This window comes from Bufo bufo, chromosome 1 (assembly GCF_905171765.1).
Source record: "Bufo bufo chromosome 1, aBufBuf1.1, whole genome shotgun sequence".
NCBI lineage: Eukaryota > Metazoa > Chordata > Amphibia > Anura > Bufonidae > Bufo > Bufo bufo.
The window spans coordinates 644,301,941-644,323,257 of NC_053389.1; the positions used below are offsets into that span (position 1 = coordinate 644,301,941).

General features: G+C 42.3%; 1 protein-coding gene across 5 annotated transcripts in view; it reads right to left on the minus strand.

Moving 5' to 3' along the window:
• CGNL1 (cingulin like 1) overlaps positions 1–21,317 on the minus strand; it is a 175,479-nt gene that overhangs the window by 42,459 nt on the left and 111,703 nt on the right. For all 5 annotated transcript variants that reach the window (XM_040413897.1, XM_040413895.1, XM_040413896.1 and 2 more), the window contains exons 9-10: positions 3,340–3,546; positions 1,690–1,794 (exon numbers count right to left, since the gene is read on the minus strand). In XM_040413897.1, the coding sequence (XP_040269831.1) occupies positions 1,690–1,794; positions 3,340–3,546 (312 nt within the window). The remainder of the gene's footprint in view (positions 1–1,689; positions 1,795–3,339; positions 3,547–21,317) is intronic.

Sequence of the window (21,317 nt, forward strand, 5' to 3'; positions counted from 1 at the left end):
AGAAAACTTAGCAGCGCTAGTATTGCGGGCCGGCGCTGGGGGGCCCCTGTAAGAGCCGCATTCAAGGGGCTAAAGAGCCGCTTGTGGCTCGCGAGCAGCGGTTTGCCAAACACTGGCCTAGGGGAATGAGTCCTCACTACACTGCTCTACAACAGATGTTAATGATGTGATCCTGGCTACAAAATGCTATCATGGCTGAGCGGCCCGACAGGAAAACTCACCAATGTGAAGCACCAGTTCTCCAAGTGGAAGCAGCCAGCCCTGCTCACATTCTACGACAGGTTGCTTGCGGTCATTTTAAATCATTCCCAGAGAATCCATGTAAGTAAATAAAAGTAAACTAAAGTGATCCCATGGACACTGCATATGAATGGACCACTCTTGAGATACTTGCAAACACAGCAGAAGGGTGACTTAAAACTTGTTTTTCTCAGTCATGCAAGTTTGACCATCAATGTTACCTATCTAGCATTGTTAGTAGTTTTCAGGGGTGAAAACTGCTGACAGAATCCCTTTTAAGAGGATTACTCCATAAACGTTATTTATCATCTATCGATAGGATCTGACAACTGACACCCACGGCAATCTCGAGAACAAGAGGTCCCTAAGTCTCCTCTCTGAATTGATTGGTATTGCGCATGTTAGCCAGCCCCTCCATTCACTTCAATGGGGCTGACGTAGACAGCAATTGGGATTGCAGGGGCTTCTAAAGGTGGGATTCACCGCAATCCCATATTTATTAGCTATCTTGCGGATAGGTGATAAGCAATTTTCATATGATAACCTTTTTAGAAAGACAACAAGAGTTTCTCATAAGATACTCGGGCAATCACAGTATAGAAGATGATTAACAGATTTCCTATTATAACATTTGAATGAGATAGCATCAGCTGATCTGTGTTGAAAGAACACCCATCACCTGGAGATAGCCCTTGTTTTTATTCCTCTAAATAGCTATCCGCTGCAATAATAAATACATTTCTAAAATATAGAAGATTAAAATTATAAGTCATTTAGCTTTAGAGAGACTGACGAATACACAAATATCCAACTCTCCTGTGAAGGCACTACATGTCTGGTCTCATAGTGATGATGTGCCACCATTCCTCTAAACCCCAGTGGAAACCCAAGATCTCTCTATTTATATATTTATTATCTTATCTTAGGCTACTTTCACACTAGCGTTCGGGGCTCCGCTTGTGAGTTCCGTTTGAAGGCTCTCACAAGCGGCCCCGAACGGATCCGTCCAGTCCTAATTCATTCTGAGTGGGGGCGGATCCACTCAGAATGCATCAGTCTGGCAGCGTTTGTCCTCCGTTCCGCTCAGCATGCGGACACCTGAACGCTGCTTGCAGCGTTCGGGTGTCCACCTGGCCGTGCGGAGGCAAACGGATCCGTCCAGACTTACAATGTAAGTCAATGGGGACGGATCCGTTTGAAGATGACACAGTATGGCTCAATTTTCAAACGGATCCGTCCCCCATTGACTTTCAATGTAAAGTCAAAACGGATCCGTTTGCATTATCATGAACAAAAAAAAAAAAAAAATTTTTTTTTTGTTCATGGTAATGCAAACGGATCCGTTCTGAACGGATCTAAGCGTTTGCAATATAGGAGCGGATCCGTCTGTGCAGATACCAGACGGACCCGCTCTGAACGCAAGTGTGAAAGTAGCCTTATCCTGTTCACCTTTGTGTCCTCAAGTTGATTTTCCAGCCCTCGGGAGAACTCCAGAGATTCTCTCTCCTGTTCATTAGCTTCATCCAAAGCTTCAGCCAGTTGTTGCTTTTCTTTCTGCAATATACATTAGGAAGTATTAGTAAGCTATTTTGTGTGCAAAATTTACACACGTATCACACAACAGAAGTATGTACGTTTCTTACATTGCAAAAACGAGGTCGCTGTGAAAACGGCCTTGACTAACACTTACCAGACTTTTTAGACTCTGCATAAAATTGCATCCCACTAATTTCTCAGTACACCGGAAGGTGGATTTCTCATTTTTGGAATTATTTTGTTTTGTCTTATTTTTAGTTTTCGACAGCTGACGATGTTACGGTTTTTCTATATACCGTAACATTTTGGTTTTATTGCATATGTTTTGCTGGATGACTAATGCGATTTCGGCATTTGTGAGGTAAAGCAGAAAGAGGCAGCTCCCTCTGCCACCCGATCAGAGCCCCCGCAATGAAATCATTTGGGCTTTAATCGGTTACCATGACAGCCTGGGGCCTGCTAAAGCTTCACAGGGCTGTCATAGTAGCCTTCCTGCTAAGCTGTGCATGTCAAAACCCTATTCACCCTAATAGATGAGGGTGAAAGGAATAAGGGATCAAAAGATCCCTAAGGGGGCTAATAATTATTAAACAAAAAGTGGGAAAAAAACAACAAAATATTAAAAGTTTAAATCACCCACCTTTCCCAATTTGCTTAACATATTAGGTATCACCAAATCCAAAAATGTCTGAACTAATATGAAAAAAAAAAATGAAAAACACACGATTCACCATTTTTTTGTCATCTCGTCCCCCCCAAAAAATTGATTACAGTAATCAAAAAGTTGTACATACCACAAAAATAGCATCAATAAAAACTAAAGTTTCTTCCACAAAAAACAGGCCCTCATACAGCTCTGTAGACCGAAATATAAAAAAGTTATAGCTGTCAGAAAATGGTGACACAAAGGTTTTTATTATTTTGATAAATACTCCCCAACTGCGCCATATTTTCTAAATTACAGAATTATCCAGTCCGAGGGAAGCAAGTCCCAGTATGATGGAGAGCAGCACTCAAATCCACTCGACTGTTGGGGTGCCAACTTTTTTTTAGCACCAGCCATTGTATTGTATCATTGATTAAATTGGTTCTCCAACCTTGCGGCCAAGAATCCCTGGAGTGCTACCCTGTGCCCCTAAGCATAAAAAACCTGATTCACCTGTCCACAGTCTCGCCACTACTCTATTTCTTACCGTTGCTGGTCCCTTTGCAACAAATCATAGGCCTCAGCATCTTGAACGCTATGTCACAGCAGTGCGATGTACTGTTCAAGATGCTGTGACCAATGAGATCTGTGACTGGCCGCATGAGTCACAAAGCCAAGCCACTTCATGGTTCTACAGGGCCCGAAAGCGTCCGAGTATGGAGTAGCAGCGGGACCAGACAGGCGAGTAGGATTTTAATGTTCAGGAGGACAGGGAAAGACCCCAGATCCAAGGTGAGACAACCCCTTTAAAATCAATTATTCATGTAAAATACCATTGGATTTTCCTTTTTAGCTTATGGCTGGCAATACAGTACCAGCATTATTCTCACCACCCCATATATTATTGCTTTACTTACTTCTGTTTTCTTCAGCCTTTCTTTTATTCTGTCATTGTCTTCATTCAGTTCATTGATTTTCTGGTGAAGCTCGGTTATTTTGAATTCCAGTTGTTGTATCTTCTGTTTCAGTTCTTCATTTTCTTGCAACAAACTTTTTGCCCTGTTTTGAAATACCAGTTTTACTTCATCTGCTTCATTCTTCTGGCTGGAAAGATCACGTGTATTCTTTGGGAGTGAAGAAGATAAAAACAAATATTTCAAAATGTAAAAAAAATAAAAATAAATTAACATTATTAGCAATTAGTAAATCAGGTTGATCAGCTGTAACTGAAAGACTGCCTGATAGGAACGTTAAAATAAAATAACAAAACTTTATTGTGTAATTTCTAAAATAGGAATCAGAGACTAACACTGAAGTCGCGAGTGGGCTGGTGGGAGAGTGAGTTGGTCTTCTCAGAGCACATGGAAAGATTCACATCATCGATATTACTTTGGATTAGGTTTATCGATGATGTGTTCATCCTATGGAAGGGGCAAGAAGCTGTCTTTCACCAATTCGTTGCAGAACTTAACAATAATACACTTTGAAGTTCTAACTATGAGATAAAATAAATTTTCTCATCATACTGGGGGATTTTAAAATCAGACCCAGACATTGGGTCCCTACTGACAGATTATCCCTCCATCACTTATCGAGAAAAGTAGTAAATAGCCTGTATGTTGTTGCCCCTAAACCAACTGGCTCATGGTTAAGGAATGAGGCCAAGGGGACGTTTCCTTTTGGAACATGTTCCTTTTGTAAATGGATCAAGAGAGGAAAGTACTTCAAGAGTACGAGTACAGGGATTACGTACGGTCTGAGGTCCTTCATCAATTGCAAAACGGTAGGAGTTATTTATCTCCTGACTTGTGAGTGTGGCAAGCAATACATTGGCAAGACGAAGTGCCAGTTTAGAAAAAGGATGGGCGAACATCTCTCTGACATTAGGAATGAGAGAGATACACCAATCGCACGCCATGTCAGTGAATGCCATGATGGACAAACTGAGGTTGTCAAATTTCAGGGTATCGAACATGTTGCGGATACCATTCTGTTACGGAAAGAGGCTCAGTGGATTTTTAGGATGCAGACTGTGAGACCACAGGGTTTAAATGATGCTATTTCCTTTATGTGATTTATATGACTGTCTGCGAAATGCACACTGATTATTACTCATCCGATGGGCCATATTATAGACTCCCCAGGATAATTATATCTTTCTGGGTCGTCACCAGAGTGTGCCCTTTCATTCTATGCATGGCGATTTGATCGGACCTCGGGGCCATATGTAGCCTCTTATGGTTTGCTTATGTGTTTAGTTGGCATGACTTCATACATTTATTTTTGCCCTGATTATTATTTATACCTATAGTTTATAGGTTGTGTCATTTATGGACTGAGAATTATTAGTCTCCACTTACAATATCATCTGGCTTGACATCCATGCATTCCAACTGGATCTAATGCCCTTAGTTGGTTGTTACCCAGGGCGTTTTGTTGTTGTATATAATCGCTGGCTTAATAGCCACATCAAGGTCCCCCACACACCTAGTTGCTAATACGAAGGAGGCAACATCACCCAGCGGCGCAATACCCTACCTGGGACGACGCCACGCAGTGGGATGTGTTGTCTGACACACCTCCGCTGCGATTGGGTGCTGTCCGTGACCGCGCCTACTGAGGCTGAGGAGTCATGGTCATTTAAATCTGGCGAGCTGGCGCCCGTCATAGCGCCGATGTTGCCATGCTGCATGCCACTCTGTGCGGCGAGTTCATGTAAAAAACACTTACCTCGTTAACTGCTCTGCTCCTGATGAAGTGCGGGTTCACCACCGTACAGAAACGCGTCGAGTGGGGGCAGTGTTAATAGAGGGTGCATAGGCAGGGAGATTACTATCTAGGGAGTGTGCTTTAGCTAACTCAGTAATTCAGTCCAAATCGAGCTGCAGCATATAGTGGATTGACATACTCCTTGGCTGCCCTGCATGTAGCCCTGTTTTGGCAGTATGTAGATAGAGTGATGTGGATAATGTATAAAGGTGTGTGCCTGACACTATTGGAGGCACCTTGATCCATATCCTCTAGTAGCACCGATGTCAATATCAACATTATCAGTGTTACTATTTTAGGATGTATGACTGTCACTATAGGAGGCACCTTGATCCATGCCCTATAGCAGCACTGGTGTTAATACTAATATTATCAGTGCCACTATAGTTATAGAGTGTTGAACAATACGCCTTCCTATACTCCACTAAATAATTGTGGGGCTGGGGAATATAATTTATAGGACGTATGTTCTTCCCCCATATTGGGGTGTTACTCTCTAGCCTGATACACTCGCCACTTGTGTTAAGTCTATGATTCCTATTTTAGGAATGACACAAAGTTTTGTTATTTTATTTTAATGTTCCTATCAGGCAGTCTTTCAATTATAATCCAGGGACGTATACATACGTACAATTGTTGAGTATTTATTGATCAGCTGTAACCCTTACATACAGAGCAGCTCCAGCCACAACTTAAAACATATTTGATAATTTTATTTACTACATTATGGTAAGGCGCACTATCACTATAAGCTCCTTAAAGTACTTTCATTGGTATAGAATTTTGGAATATCATACCCTATCCATTGGATTGGTGGAGGTCCAACCACAGAAAAAGGAATCTCTGGTGAACCCCAAAGAAGTTTAGGCACTTTATTTTATTTATTTATTTATTTTATGCATTTTATATAGCGCTACTATATTCTGCAGCGCTTTACAGACATTATCATCCAACTGTCCCCAATGGGACTCACAATCTAAGGTCCCTATCAGTATGTCTTTGGAGTAGAAATCTGTGGGTATTAACCTCATGATGTGCTCCCTCAATGTCATACTAACAAGTACATAACATTGAGGCAAACCATGCAGCTGCTTAGGGGCTGAGCCCTGGTTTTCCCCTTCTCCATTGCTGTTGCATAGCAAGAAACTATTAGGGACTCCCCCCTACTAAAGAATTGCATCATTAGTAAAAAATAAATCAAAAAATGGGAGGTGGGTATTGGCCCAAGAGGCATGGAAGAACAAACACCAGGTACAGTACTTCTGTCCTGGGTAGAAAAACCCTACACAATAATGGGAGTACCAATTTAATAATTCTTATAGGGATCCCTTTCTTCTATTTATGCATCTGCCTAAGATGCCAGGAAATGATTTAGCTGCAATTCTCCTTTGAGGAAATCTGAATGGGCAATGCTCTTTTTCACTGTATCTTACACATCTTTCCTAAACTAACTATCGCTCTAATACATCCATTTTGTTAACACCAAGACAGGCTACCTGCTCACTAAAGGAACAGATTACATACGGAGAGAGAAAAGGTAGGAGAAATAAGCAGAGAGAGATAGACATGATTTAGCAACTAATAGTAAATATTATATATGACCCAGGTGCTTTATTCAGATGACAACTGGTCAGTAGTTCACTGTAATGTCCTATATGGACCTTATGAGTGATTCTGAGTGAGAGGAAGCAAAGCATGCTATTTCTATATGTATTTTATGGGCAGACATTATTACTGCTAGTCTCCATCCACCAGCTCAGGGACAATGGAGAATTATGGAGGAGAATTGCAAAAAAAAAAATATGAGATGTAAGATACGAGTAAAATAATTGTCTGATCTAGTGCAATCACTCATGTATTACACACAGTACCTTATTCTGAAAGTTATCTGAAACAAAAAGTACACTTTGAATATATATATAGCAAACAAAAAATAATCACAGCAGCACAAGACGGATGATGTGGGTGCAAAAATCCTCACAGCCGCAGGCTCCAACGGCTATTAGTAAATATAATTTCAAAAGGATGAGGCAGCACTCCAAGCATAAAGTGAAAAAATGGTGGATCTTTTATTCCCCTCTGCAACGTTTCAACCACTCAACGTGGTCTTTCTCAAGCATGATCTATACACACACACACACACACATATATACATATATATATATATATATATATATATATATACATACATATACACACATACATACATACATACATACATACATACATATACACACACACACACACACATCTCACAAAAAATTAGGGATATTTGGCTTGTGGGTGAAATTTCAGGATGAACCTAAAATGCACGCTAACCTTTACAGATAAACTTAGTGTGAACTGTTCAATGTCTCCGTACTTTTTGCACAACTTGCTGCTCTCTAAGAAGGATCTTAACGGCAAAATGGGTGTTTGATCCATGAATCGCCCAATAAATTTCCTGGTTCAATTTGAATTGGTATTTAAACAGTTCTCCACATCACGTTGTTCATATTTTGACATCATGTGACCAAGACAACACCTAACAATTGATCAACAGTACCTCGCCATTACGAGGCTTCAAGCAGGGTGTTCTCAGATGGAAGTGTCCACTGACCTTCGAGTGTCACAGAGTGACATCAGCAGGTTGCAACAGAGATAAGAGAGACTGAAAGACTCACAGAAAGGCATATAAGTGGACATCCTTTGGCCACATCCCACACTGATGACTGCTTCATTGTGAACATCGTCATCGTCTTTCATGGCCCACGGAGCATCTACGCTGGATGAGGGACCAGTGCTGTTCACTGATGAAAGTCAAGTCACGCTGAGCAGAAATGATGGCAGCCAATGATGTTGGAGACGTCAAGGAGAGCGCTATGCATCAGCCGCTGTCTTCACCAGACGAGCCTTTGGTGGTGGTGGTGTTAGTGTGGGCAGATGTGTCTAGTCAATACAAAACTGCTCTACACTTTGTGAATGGTATAGTAACAAGCCCATACTACTTGAATAACATTATTCCAGTCATTGTGCCTCTGCATGAACAACACAGGCCTAATTTCATCTTCATTGACAGCAATGCACCAGCTCATCAAGGTCACATCATTAGGGAACAGCTGCTGGAGACTGGGGTACTTCAAATGGAGTGGTTGTTTGAGATGAGGAAATCACCATTGCATACTTCTACTTAAATGACCTATTTTCATGATATAATATGGAGACATCAAGGAAAACATTATGCACCAGCCACTGTTTTCATCAGACGAGCTTTGGTAGTGATGATGTTCCAGTGTGAGCAGGTGAATAACATCATTAATCCAGTCATCGTGCCTCTGCATGAGCAACACAGGAGTAATTTCATCTTCATGGACAACAATGCGCCAGTTCATCGAGGTAGTATCATTGGGGAACGCCTGCTGTAGACTGGGCACCTCAAATGGAGTGGCCTGCTCTTTCTCTTCCCAGACCTGAATCCCATTTAAAACCTATGGGATCAGCTGAGTCACCGTGTAGAGGCTCGTACCTCTGTACCCCAGAACTTAAATGACCTGAGGGCCTCCCTTCAAGAAGAATGGGATGCCATGCCTCAGCAGACAATAAGTTGACTTGTGAGCAGCAGTAGATGTCGTTGTCAAGCTGTAATTGATCCTCAAGGCCAAATGACAAGTTATTGAGACACTGAAATTATTTATGGGGTATGGCCACCATTATTGTTGGCATTTATTTCAATAAATTGTTTGAGATGAGGAAATCACCATTGCATGCTTCTACTTAAAGGGGTTTTCCCATCTCAGACAATGGGGGCATTTCGCTAGGATATGCCCCCATTGTCTGATAGGTGCGGGTCCCACCGCTGGGACCCGCACCTACAATGAGAACGGAGAGGGGAAATGAATGGAGGGCGCCCTGCGCATGCGCAGCCGCCCTCCATTTATTTCTATAAGGCCGCCGAAACTAGCAGAGCGCTGGCTCGCTATTTTCGTCTGCCCTATAGAAATGAAAGGGAGCATGGGCCGCGCATGCGCGGTGCGCTCCCATTCACTTCTATGGGAGCAGCGGGGAGCAGCGCTTGGTGGTGGACGGAACCCAGGAATTCTGGGGTCCTCCAGCCACAACTCTCCCCGGTTCATTCTCGTTGTAGGTGCGGGTCCCAGCGGTGGGACCCGCACCTATCAGACAATGGGGGCATATCCTAGCGATATGCCCCCATTGTCTGAGATGGAGATACCCCTTTAAATGCTGATATAACATTACTGTAGTGTGAACTTTTTACGGTTTACACCTGAAAGCCAAATATCCCTAACTTTTTGTGAGTAACATAGTAGCATAGTAACATAGTACATAAGGCCGAAAAAAGACATTTGTCCATCCAGTTCGGCCTGTCATCCTACAAGTTGATCCGTATATATATATACTTAGAAATAAATTCAATGTACTATCACTGGTACTGCTCATGATTGATGTGTGTATTAAGCACATACTACACAAAACTTCTTAAATTTGCCCTCCCTTCTCTTTACCAAGACAACAAAAGATGGTGCTCGTATGCTCCTTACAGGCGTTGTGTCAGCAGAAAATAAGAAAAATAGGCTGAACAAATAAGGAAACAATGAAAATAGGTTTTCTTTAATGCTTGACCTGTTTCAAATGTGTTCAAGACGAGCATTAGACAGAGAATAAGGAAGCGGGCCAACACAGGGCTATTAGGAGGTACAAGAGAGTGCTTATAGTGAGATTCTGTTTGTCAGCATCGCTGGCTGGCATGGGAATTATTGAAATGCATTTAAACACCAACTACAAGGGCCCCAGAAAGGCCTTTAGACTAAGTAGCTAATACCATCTTTTTGCACTGTAAGCCTTTATAAAGGCAAACCAACGAAGACAACTGATTAATACATTACAGCGGCAGTACAGGTGGAGAGCCTACAGAGGTATTTGAAAGGCCTGGGATTTACAGGCATGAATGTGGATGATGTACATTTCCTTTGATCTAAATAGTTGTCTATGGAGGAGGTTTTTATTATTATGACCTCTCAATAAAATTGAAATATTTTAATCGATCGGAACAGAGTGCTGGCATTTCCTCTGCTGTGATGAGACCTAGAGCAGTCTCATGCTGCCTATGTGGAGAAATCTTGCGGGCATGGTGAGCTGACAGATTCACTAAGGGTAAACTTAGACCAGACAGTCTAAAGATGTGCCAAATTTCTCACAGTGGCTAAGGCTCGATGATAAATTTGGTGCACGGCTAGGCACTTTTGGTTGGCTTACTGTGTGACACAATGCTGTGCCAAAATGTTGGCATTTTAAGGCATGCCCTTTCCCAGTAAGCCACACGCCTTCCCCTAAGCCGCTCCCCATCGTCAGATGAGGTGCAGTGGATTTTTCTTTTTGGCTCACATGCTTCATAAATATGTCTAACATGAGAGCAAAAATTTACCAAATTATGCAATTTGTCATTGTCCGATACTTGAAATTGTATGAATGGGAGCTGAGCGCAGTACTCCGGCATGGCGACCACACAGCAGATGGAACTTTCTTCTTCTGGTTCTGTCCACAGTGTTTTTTCCAAGTGCTGCTGAGAACAGCTTTATCAATGGGGGTGCTGGGTGTTTACCCCCACCAATCTGATATTGATGACCTAGTTCAGAAACTTATGTTGTATCAGTTAAGCATGGACATTCACTCAAAATGGTGAGTAAAGCTACATGCACACGACCGTATGTGTTTTGTGGTCCGCAAATAAAATGAAAAAAAAATATGACATCCATATGCCATCTGTTTTTTATTTTTTGGTGGATCCATTGTAACAATGCCTAAAACGGACAAGAATAGGACGTGTTCTATTTTTTTGCGGGGCTACAGAACGGACATACTGATGCAGAGAGCACACAGTGTGCTGTCTGCATTTTTTGCGGACCTATTGAAATGAATGGGTCCGCATCCTATCCGCAAAAAAAAAACTAAAGCGTAACGGACACGGAAACAAAATACGTTCGTGTGCATGTAGCCTAACCGGAAAACTTCAAAATGTTACAATGGTCCTGCAGGAGCAAATGACATGGGTGCTGAATGAGTAATGCAACAACTACTCGGGAAACAATATTTTTGGAAAGTGCTGATTCACCGAATCCAACTGGTATAGGGAGACTTAGACCTCCTGCCTCCTGTGTGCGCCCCGTGTCCGTGCTGCGGCCCGCAAATTGCGGGCCGCAATGCACTAACACCGACCGTGGGGCAGCCGCAGCAGATCGTGGACCCATTCACTTTAATGGGTCCGCGATTCGCCCCTTCCGCAAAAAGATAGGACATGTTCTATCTTTTTGCGGAACGGAAGTACGGGACGAAACCCCACGGAAGCACTCCGTAGTGTTTCCGTGGGTTTCCGTTCCGTGCCGCATCTCCAAATTTGCGGACCCATTGAAGAGAATAGGTCCGCATCTGTGATGCGGAATGCCCACGGAATGGCGCCCGTGTATTGCGGATCCGCAAATGCGGTCCGTAATATGGCAGCGGGCAGCACATGTTCGTGTGCAGGAGGCCTTACGAGAAATACTGCCAGGGAAATAGATGCAAAATATCTAGCAGAAGGAAGCAAGCGTCTCCATAGTGCCACTTATAGGTAGCTACACTATAACCCATTGTCCGACCCATTATGGAGCCTTTAGACAGGACTATGGTACAATACTTTAAAGAGTAACAGAAGTAAAGACCATTTAGTTCTATACATGGGTACCCCACCCGAACAAAGCATCTGGTTCATCCACAGTTTACTAAACTGCGGTAACTGATCAACCAGAACAAAGAAATATGCTGAAAGGTTTCTTACACAGCGACATCAACATGTGTGGTCAAACACAACCAGAATACCTGGAACTGAAAGAACTATGCGAGTAATGTAAACCAGTCAGTACACTAATCCTGAAAACAGGTCACTTAGTGTGCTCAGAGCAGATGAGCAGTATGTCCAGAATGTATAGTGGATATGCGCTTCATGGGAAATGTACACACTAACCTAGTGCCTTGACAGCCAGGCCACCCACAACTATGCCAAGTGTCTGCTCATTCTCTCGATGAACAAATCAAACTTCAGGCATTCCGCTCTTAAATGATAATATTACCACCTGTGTAAGGAAAACCACTAATGGATTGGTTTTACATTTACATTAAAGGTTGACACCGTTTCTTCTATTATTACACAACTTGCTATAGGAAAGGCTGGGGCTACACAGCAACCTTGGCCTTGACACCTGCTGTATGGCAGAGCAGCCATAAAAATGACTGAGGTTGCAGTATGACAACCAAGCTGCCGTGACCATAACCCCAGAATTGCCCAACCCTGCTTTATTTTTTTTTGTGCTCAATGCAGATTTCGGGCTGCAATCCCATTCATTTCTATGGCTGCTCGGCTACACAACGATCCTTGGTTGCGAGACAGGTGTCAAGGCCAAGATTGCGCAGCCTAAAGGCTCATTCAGATGGCTGTATGCTGTCCGCAAAAATGCGGATCAGTTTTTTTTGCAGACAGTTCAGCATGTCCGCAAAAAAACAAATTGCATTCCGTTTTTTTGCTGATCCATAGACTTCAATAGGGCCATGTCCTGATTTTCACTAACACGTATAGGACGTTTCATTTTTTTGCTGAGCCGTGCAATGGAAGAAAAGAGCCCCATAGAAAAGAATGGGACAGTATCTAATCCGCAAAAAAAACGGATCCACATTTTTGCAGACAGCATACGGCCATCTGAATGAACCCTAAGGCCTTCTGCACACGACCGTTTTTTTCCCCGTTTACTGGCCGTTTTTTGCATTCCGTATACGGCCCGTATACGGAACCATTCATTTCAATGGTTCCGCAAAAAAAAAACGGAATGTACTCCGTATGCATTCCGTTTCCATTTTTCCGTTCCGTTTAACCGCTTTATGTCCGCCCATAGGATATAAACGTCCTATGGGTGGACATCTATTTCTGAAAGCACGTTTTAGAACGTCCTTTCAGAAATAGCAGCTGCACGCTAATCGTGCAGCTGCTGATCCGGTTGCCCGCTGTCAGTGACAGCCAGGCAACCCTAAGACAAGGCAGGGACAGTGCCCAGGTGTCCCTGCCTTCCGGATCGCTGCAGACACAGCGCTCACCGAGCGCTATGTATGCAGAGAAGGAAGCGCTATGCGCTTCCTGTTCCGGCCCGGCGGTCATGTGACCGCCATGACCGGAGAGTGCAGGAGCTGTGTGAGGTCTCTCAGAGACCTCGATCAGCCCTGCTCTGAGGCTGTACAGCGCTGGATTGCTGCTGTACAGCCTCTCTAGGGGTGTATTTGTCCTGTAACTGGGGCTACTATGTCAGCCCCAGTTACAGGAGAAATCAACAGTGAAAAAAAAAAAAAAAGTGAAGTAAATGTCCCCCAGAGGTCTTGTATGACCTTATGGGGGACGAAAAGTGTAAAATAAAAAAAATAAAAATAAAAGGTTGAAAATAAAAAAATAAAAAAAAGTTTCACATGTAAAAAAAAAAAGTCCCCAAGTAAGGAATGAAAAAATAAAGTTAAAAATAGAAAAAATAAAAAAAAGTATACATATTAGGCATTGCCGCGTCCGTAAAAACCAGCTCTATAAAAATATCACATGACCTAAACCCTCGGGTGAACACCGTAAAAAAAAAAAAAAAAAAACTGGGTCAAAACAAGCAATTTTTGTCACCTTGCATCACAAAAGGTGCAACACCAAGTGATCAAAAATACGTATGTCCCACAAAATAGTACCAATAAAACCGTCACCTCATCCCACAAAAAATGAGCCCCTACATAAGAAAATCTCTCAAAAAATAAAAAAAACTATAGCTCTCAGAACATGGACACATTAAAACATAATTTTTTTGTTTCAAAAATGCTATTATTGTGTAAAACTTTAATAAATGAGAAAATGTATACATATTAGGTATCGCCACATCCGTAACAATCTGCTCTATAAAAATGTCACTTGACTGAACCCCTCAGATGAACGCTGTAAAAATAAATAAATAGAAACTGTGCTAAAACAACCAATTTTTTGGTCACCTTGCCCCATAAAGTGTTATAATGAATGATCAAAAAATCATATGTACCCAAAAATAGTACTAATAAAACTGGCACCTTATCCCCTAGTTTCCAAAATGGGGTCACTTCTTGGGAGTTTCTACTGTAAGGGTGCATCAGGGGGCTTCAAATGGGACATGGCATCTAAAAACCATGTGGAGTTCCTTTTCTTCTGCGCCCTGCCGTGTGCCCATACAGCAGTTTATGACCACATGTGGGGTGTTTCTGTAAACCGCAGAATCTGGGTAATAAATATTGAGTTTTGTTTGGCTGTTAACCATCGATGTGTTAAAGAAAAAAATTGATTAAAATGGAAAATCTGCCAAAAAAGTGAAATTTAAAAATTTGATCTCCATTTTCCTTTAATTCTTGTGGAACGCCTAAAGGGTTAACAAAGTTTGTAAAATCGGTTTTGAATACCTTGAGGGGTGTAGTTTCTACAATGGGGTCATTTATGGGGGTATCCAGTATGTAGGCCCCACAAAGTGACTTCAGACCTGAACTGGTCCTTAAAAAGTGGGTTTTGGCAATTTTCTTAAAAATTTGAAGAATTGCTTCTAAATTTCTAAGCCTTCTAACGTCCTAAAAAAATAAAATGACATTTCCAAAATGATGCCAACATAAAGTAGACATATGGGGAATGTTAAATAATAAATATTTTATGAGGTATCACTTTCTGTTTTAAAAGCAGAGAAATTGAAATTTAGAAAATTGCAAATTTTTCAAATTTTTGATTAAATTTGGGATTTTTTCATAAATAAAGGTGAAATATTTTGACTCAAATTTATGACTATCATGAAGTACAATGTGTCACGAGAAAACAATCTCTGAATGACTTGGATAAATAAAGGCGTTCCAAAGTTATTACCACATAAAGTGAGATATGTCAGTTTTGCAAAATTTGGCCTGGTCAGGAAGGGGGCAAATGGCCCAGATGGCAGGTGGTTAAAGATAGAACATGTGCTATTATTGCCTGCAAATCACATTTCGTGGCTCCATTCAAGTCAATGGGTCCGCAAAAAACTGAACACATACGGAAATGCATCCGTATGTCTTCCGTTTCCATTCCGTTTTTTGCGGAACCATCTATTGAAAATGTTATGCCCAGCCCAATTTTATCTATGTAATACTGTATACTGTATATGCCATACGGAAAAACGGAACAGAAACGGAAACACAACGGAAACAAAAAACGGATCCGTGAAAAACGGACGCAAAACACTGAAAAAGCCATACGGTTGTGTGCAGGAGGCCTAAGAGTTACCAAGTTCTAAGGCTCCATTCACACGTCCGCAATTTCGTTCCGCAGAATTGCGGACCCATTCATTCCAATGGGGCAGCACGATGTGCTGCCCGGACACGGAATTGCGGATCCGCACTTCTGGGTCTGCACTTCCGTTCCGCAAAAAAATAGAACATGTCCTATTCTTGTCCGCAATTGCGGACAAGAACAGGCATATTCTATTAGTGCCGGCAATGTGCGGTCCGCAAAATGCGGAACGCACATTGCCGCTTTCCTTGTTTTGCGGATCCGCGGCTCCGTGGATCCGCAAAACACGTTGCGGACGTGTGAATGGAGCCTAAGTCTGTAGGGACATATTTTCCTACGCAGACGTGATATTTGCAGTTTTAGGCCTCTTTCACACTACCGTATGGCTATTTCAGTGTTTTTGCGGTCCGTTTTTCACGGATCCGTTGTTCCGTTTTTTTGGTTTCCGTTGCGTTTCCGTTTTGTTTTTCCATATATACAGTAATTACATAGAAAACATTGGGCTGTGCATAACATTTTCAATAGATGGTTCCGCAAAAACGGAACGGATACGGAAGACATACGGATGCATTTCCGTATGTGTTCCTTTTTTTTGCGGACCCATTGACTTGAATTGAGCCACGGAACGCGATTTGCGGGCAATAATAGGACATATTCTATCTTTCAACAGAAAACAAAAAAAGGAAATACGGAAACTGAATGCATACGGAGTACATTCAGCTTTTTTTGCGGAACCATTGAAATAAATGGTTCCGTATACGGAACGCAAAACGAAAAAAAAAAAAACGGTAGTGTGAAAGAGGCCTTAGGCAGGTGTGGAAAGAGTGGTTAATAATTAAAGTGCAGTGGCTCACCGCACCACTGATGAAGGAGCATGAGGCTCTGAAACGCGTCTGGTTGCAAAAAGGAGACAGTACACAAGGGTATACTTATATCCAAACTGACGAAGCATTGGGCTCTGCATAACAAATTCCCTTACAGCAAACAGGAGCGCTCCGCAATCCTCACTGATCAGCTAACTAGGAGCAGGAAGGATCGACAGGTGGGACGCCGAAACAGAGCAGCTATCAAATGCACAGCGGCTGCAGGACTTATACTGTGCATATACAGCTCCCTGATCATAGACTGGTAATGTAACAATTTATTTGAGCTATAATTATTATGAATGTGGAGATCGCAACAAGTTACATTCAGGGACATCAGTGAAGTATTTACTATCAATAACTGTGCTGCTGTATAAAACGGACACTTAGGCCACCTTGCAGACGAGCGTGTGCGGATTAGGGCCGGATGCGTTGCGAATGCGTTCAGTGAAAAATGTGCGATTTCGCAAACAAAGTCATTCAGTTTTGTCTGCGATCGCGTTCAGTTTTTATTGCGTGGTTGCAATGCGATTTAATGCGTTTTGCACGAGCGTGATAAAAAACTGAAGGTATAAAAAAAAATCTCTTAGCAACCATCAGAGAAAAACGCATCGCATCCGCACTTGCTTGGGGATGCGATTTTCATGCAGCTCCATTCACTTCTATGGGGCCAGCGTTGCGTGAAAAACGCAGAATATAGAACATGCTACGATTTTCACGCAATGTACAAGTGATGCGTGAAAACCAACGCACATGTACACAGTCCCATTGAAATGAATGGGTCTGGATTCCATGCGGGCGCAATGCGTTCAAATCACGAATTGCACCCGCGCGGAATACTCACGGGGCCTTATTATTCCGGATACAACATTGATACAAGACAGACAGTTGAACTGAGCAGGGTATAAGGACGTTCCTACAATATAAACTGGACGCATAATATTATTCATTTATACACAGAGCACTGCTTTACAGCTATCCATTTAAAAAAAACATTGATTTGCTTTTTCATTAAAAGAGGACCTTTCATCTGTTTTACAGTACTTATAGGAGCTAAATATCTGTACTTGCGGGGGTACCCCTCGCTGATACTGCCACCATTTATATACAGTATATATTTTTTAAACATACCGCTCCCTGGCTGTGATGCTCTCCGATGTGATTGGATCGCGGCACAGCCATGGAGAAGGAGATGCCCATTGAGATACCCTGGCGTCTCCTCCTCCCTGTTCCGATGCTTAGTATTAGCATACTGAGCGGGAAAACTTCAGGAGGGCGCAGCAGGGCGTAGGAGCGATGTTTAAAATAACAAACGGGTGGCAGTATCAGCGAGGGGTACCCCGCAAGTACAGATACTTAGCTCCTATAAGTAAAACAGATGAAAGGTCCCTTAAGATCTAAACATATGCTGCTTTGGATTAAAATACATTTTTTCATTATATAAACCATATTGTCCAATCCATATGTGCAAGTCGTGGACTTAAGAATGGAATATATATTTGAATTATTGATAGGGGGTTATTATCTTCATGCTTTTCCTCTATAATTTTTTTGTTTTTACCTTTGATGTATTTTGTATATATATTATTTGTTTATGGTTTTATAGGATTAATTGGATCTTATTACTAATATATATTGAATAAATATTTTTACGTCCATATATGTGGTACATTTTAGGGATCAACCGATATTGATTTTTTAGAGCAGATACCGATAAGCTGTGAACTTTCAGGCAGATAGCCAATAACGTATACCAAAATTTTCTGTGCACTTTCATTTTTGAAAAAAATAAAAATTTCTGTTATGGTGTTCACAATTATTTTTTTTAAAATATTTTAATAGTTTGGACTTTTCAGACGTGGCAATATGTGATATGTTTATTTATTTATTGTTTATATATTTTATATGTAAAATTGGGAAAGGGGGTGATTTATACTTAATATTTTGTTGCTGTTTTTTTACTTTTTATTTAATAACTATTTCCCCCCTTAGGGGCTAGAACCTGAGATCTTTTAATCCCTTGTCCTTCCCTGTGCATAGTACACACAGCAGCAGGGAGATTACCATGGCAGCCAGGGCTTCAGTAGCAGCCTGGCTGCCATGGTAACTGATCGGAGCCCCAGGATTACACTGCTGGGGCTCCGATCAGAAGCTGCCACTGCCACCAATGAAGAGGAAGGGAGGGGACCCTGTGGCCACTGCCACCAATGACTTTAATACTGGGAGGGTTGGGGGTGGTGCACTGCGCTACCAATGATTTTAATACTGGGGGGGGGGGCACACTGCGCCACCAATGTTTTTAAAGCTCGGAAGGGCGTACTGCGCCATCAATGATAATTAACGTTTAATACAGGAGGCGGGTGTGTATTACCAGTCTCTCCTCATTGGCAGCGTGACACAGGGGGGGAGGGAGAGAGTGACTGCTTCTCCCCTGTGCTGCTGAGGGAACATGGCGCGCTGACAGCAGCGCGCTCATGTTCTGTGATAGCGCGCTGGACGCATTATCGGCATATCTGCAAGGTTAGTTGCCGATACCGATAACTATAAAAATCATGGATATCGGTAACTCAGATAATCGGTCGATCCCTAGTACGTTTCCTTGAAACAACCAGATATCTGTGCTCTCCACACCACTTGTTTTCTCCAGGTGTGGAAAAAGTGCTGCAAAGTAAGAATGCTTTCAAAAATAGAAGTGTTAATAGATTATCTTTATCAATTAATAAAATGCAATGTGAACGAACAAAAGAGAAATCTAAATCAAATCAATATTTGGCGTGACCACTCTTTGCCTTCAAAACAGCATCAATTATCCAAGATACACTTGCACACAGTTTTTGAAGGAACTGGCAGGGAGGTTGTTCCAAACATCTTGGAAAACTAACCACAGATCTTCTATGGATGTAGGCTTGCTCATATGATCACTTCCAGGACTCCTTTTTTTGTGTTTACAATAAAAGTAGTTCTTGATGACATTGGCTGTATGTTTGGGGTCGTTGTCCTGATGCTAAATAACTTTGAAGCCAATCAGACGTATTCCTGATAGTACTGGATATTTATATGCCTTTATTTCTCAGCATTGAGGACACCAATAATCCTGACCAAACCCCAACTCCATGTGCTGAAATACAGCCCTAAACCTGCAAGGAACCTCCACCATGCTTCACTGTTGCCTTCAGACATTATTGTACCGCTCTAAAACCCTTTGGTGAACAAACTGCCTTCTGTTACAGTCAAATACGTCAAATTTTGACTCATCAGTCCAGAGCTCCTGCTGTCGTTTTTTTCTGCACCTCAGTTCCTATGTTTTTGTGCACAGTTGGATCACTTGGCATTGTTTCCATGTAAAAGTTATGGCTTTATGGTTGTAATTCTTCCATGAAGACCACTTCCGGCCAGACTCCTGCAAACAGTAGATGGTTGTACCTGGGTCCCACTGGCTTCTGCTAGTTCTGAGCTGATGGCACTGCGGGACAACTTCTGATTTCAAAAGGGAAGTAAGCATGAGGTGTATTTTACCTGCTTCTCTAAGTTTATTTCGCTGGTCACTGCGTCTATGGTCCTCAACGTGTTCAGGGTTAATGGTGTCCTCAATTATGAGAAACACAGGCAGATACTAATCCATCATGCAATACCATCAGGGTGGTGTCTGATTGGCTACAAATTTATTCTGCAGTAGAACCACGACCTGAAACATATAGCAAATGTCATTACGAACTATATTCAGCATAAGGCCTCATTCACACATACGTGGATTTTCATGGACCACGGGCCGTAAAAACCCGTCCTGCTGAGTGCACGGCGTCATTGGTTGCTATGACGCTGTGCGCTTCGTGCCGCTGTACAGTAATACACTCAGCAGGACAGGTTTTCACGGACCGTGGTCCATGAAAATCCACGTAGTGTGAATGAGGCCTAAAGAAGAACAAGGACTCCTGGAAGTGATAAGGCCCTCACACAGAGCCCTGATCTAAACATCATCAATTCTGTCTAGGATTACATGAAAAGACAGCAAGATCTGAGCAAGATTACATTTACAGAAGTTCTGTGGTTAGTTTTTCAAGATGTTTGGGACAACCTCCCTGCTGAGTTAGGCTACTTTCACACTAGCGTCCGGTATTGAGATCAGTCATAGGGATTCAATACTGGAAAAAAAGCTTCAGTTTTGTCCCCATTCATTGTCAATGGGGACAAAACGTAACTGAACAGAACAGAGTGCTCCAAACTGCATATGATTCCGTTTGGTTGCGTTCTCATACCGGAAAGCAAACTGCAGCATGCTGCGGTTTGCTTTCCATCATGGGATGCAGAGCAAGACGGATGAGTCATGACCCACAATGCAAGTCAATGGGGACGGATCCGTTTTCTCTGACACAATATAAAACAGATCCGTCCCCCATTGACTTTCAATGGTGTTCATGACAGATCCGTCTAAGCCATGTTAAAGATAATACAACCGGATCCATTTATAATGGATGCAGATGGTTGTATTATCAGTAGCGGAAGCGTTTTTGCTGAACCCTGCCAGATCCAGCAAAAACGCTAGCGGGAAAGTAGCCTTATGGATATGTTCACTGCATACACTAAATATTGGGCCCAAACATGACGTGAACAGGCCCATAGGCTTTATACAGTGTACAGTCTGGGCCTTTTGTCTGCCACAAACGTTGGGCGGATTTTTCAAAGTAACGGTATATTTCTGGAAGAAGGCTCTGACATATGCCACTGTATTCTCCCAGAGTATATTTCAATCATAGGGCTGCACTTAGTAGACTACTTGTGTGTAGCCTTAAAGGGGTTATCCAAAGTCTAAAAGGTCCCCCAGGCCCCTCATATATATTATACTTACCTGCTCCCCGGCATCCGCGTCGCTCCTGATCCCTTCACAGCCGCTGCAGCTAGGGAGGCTCGTTTTTGATTCGGGCGACGGGGAGATGCAGCG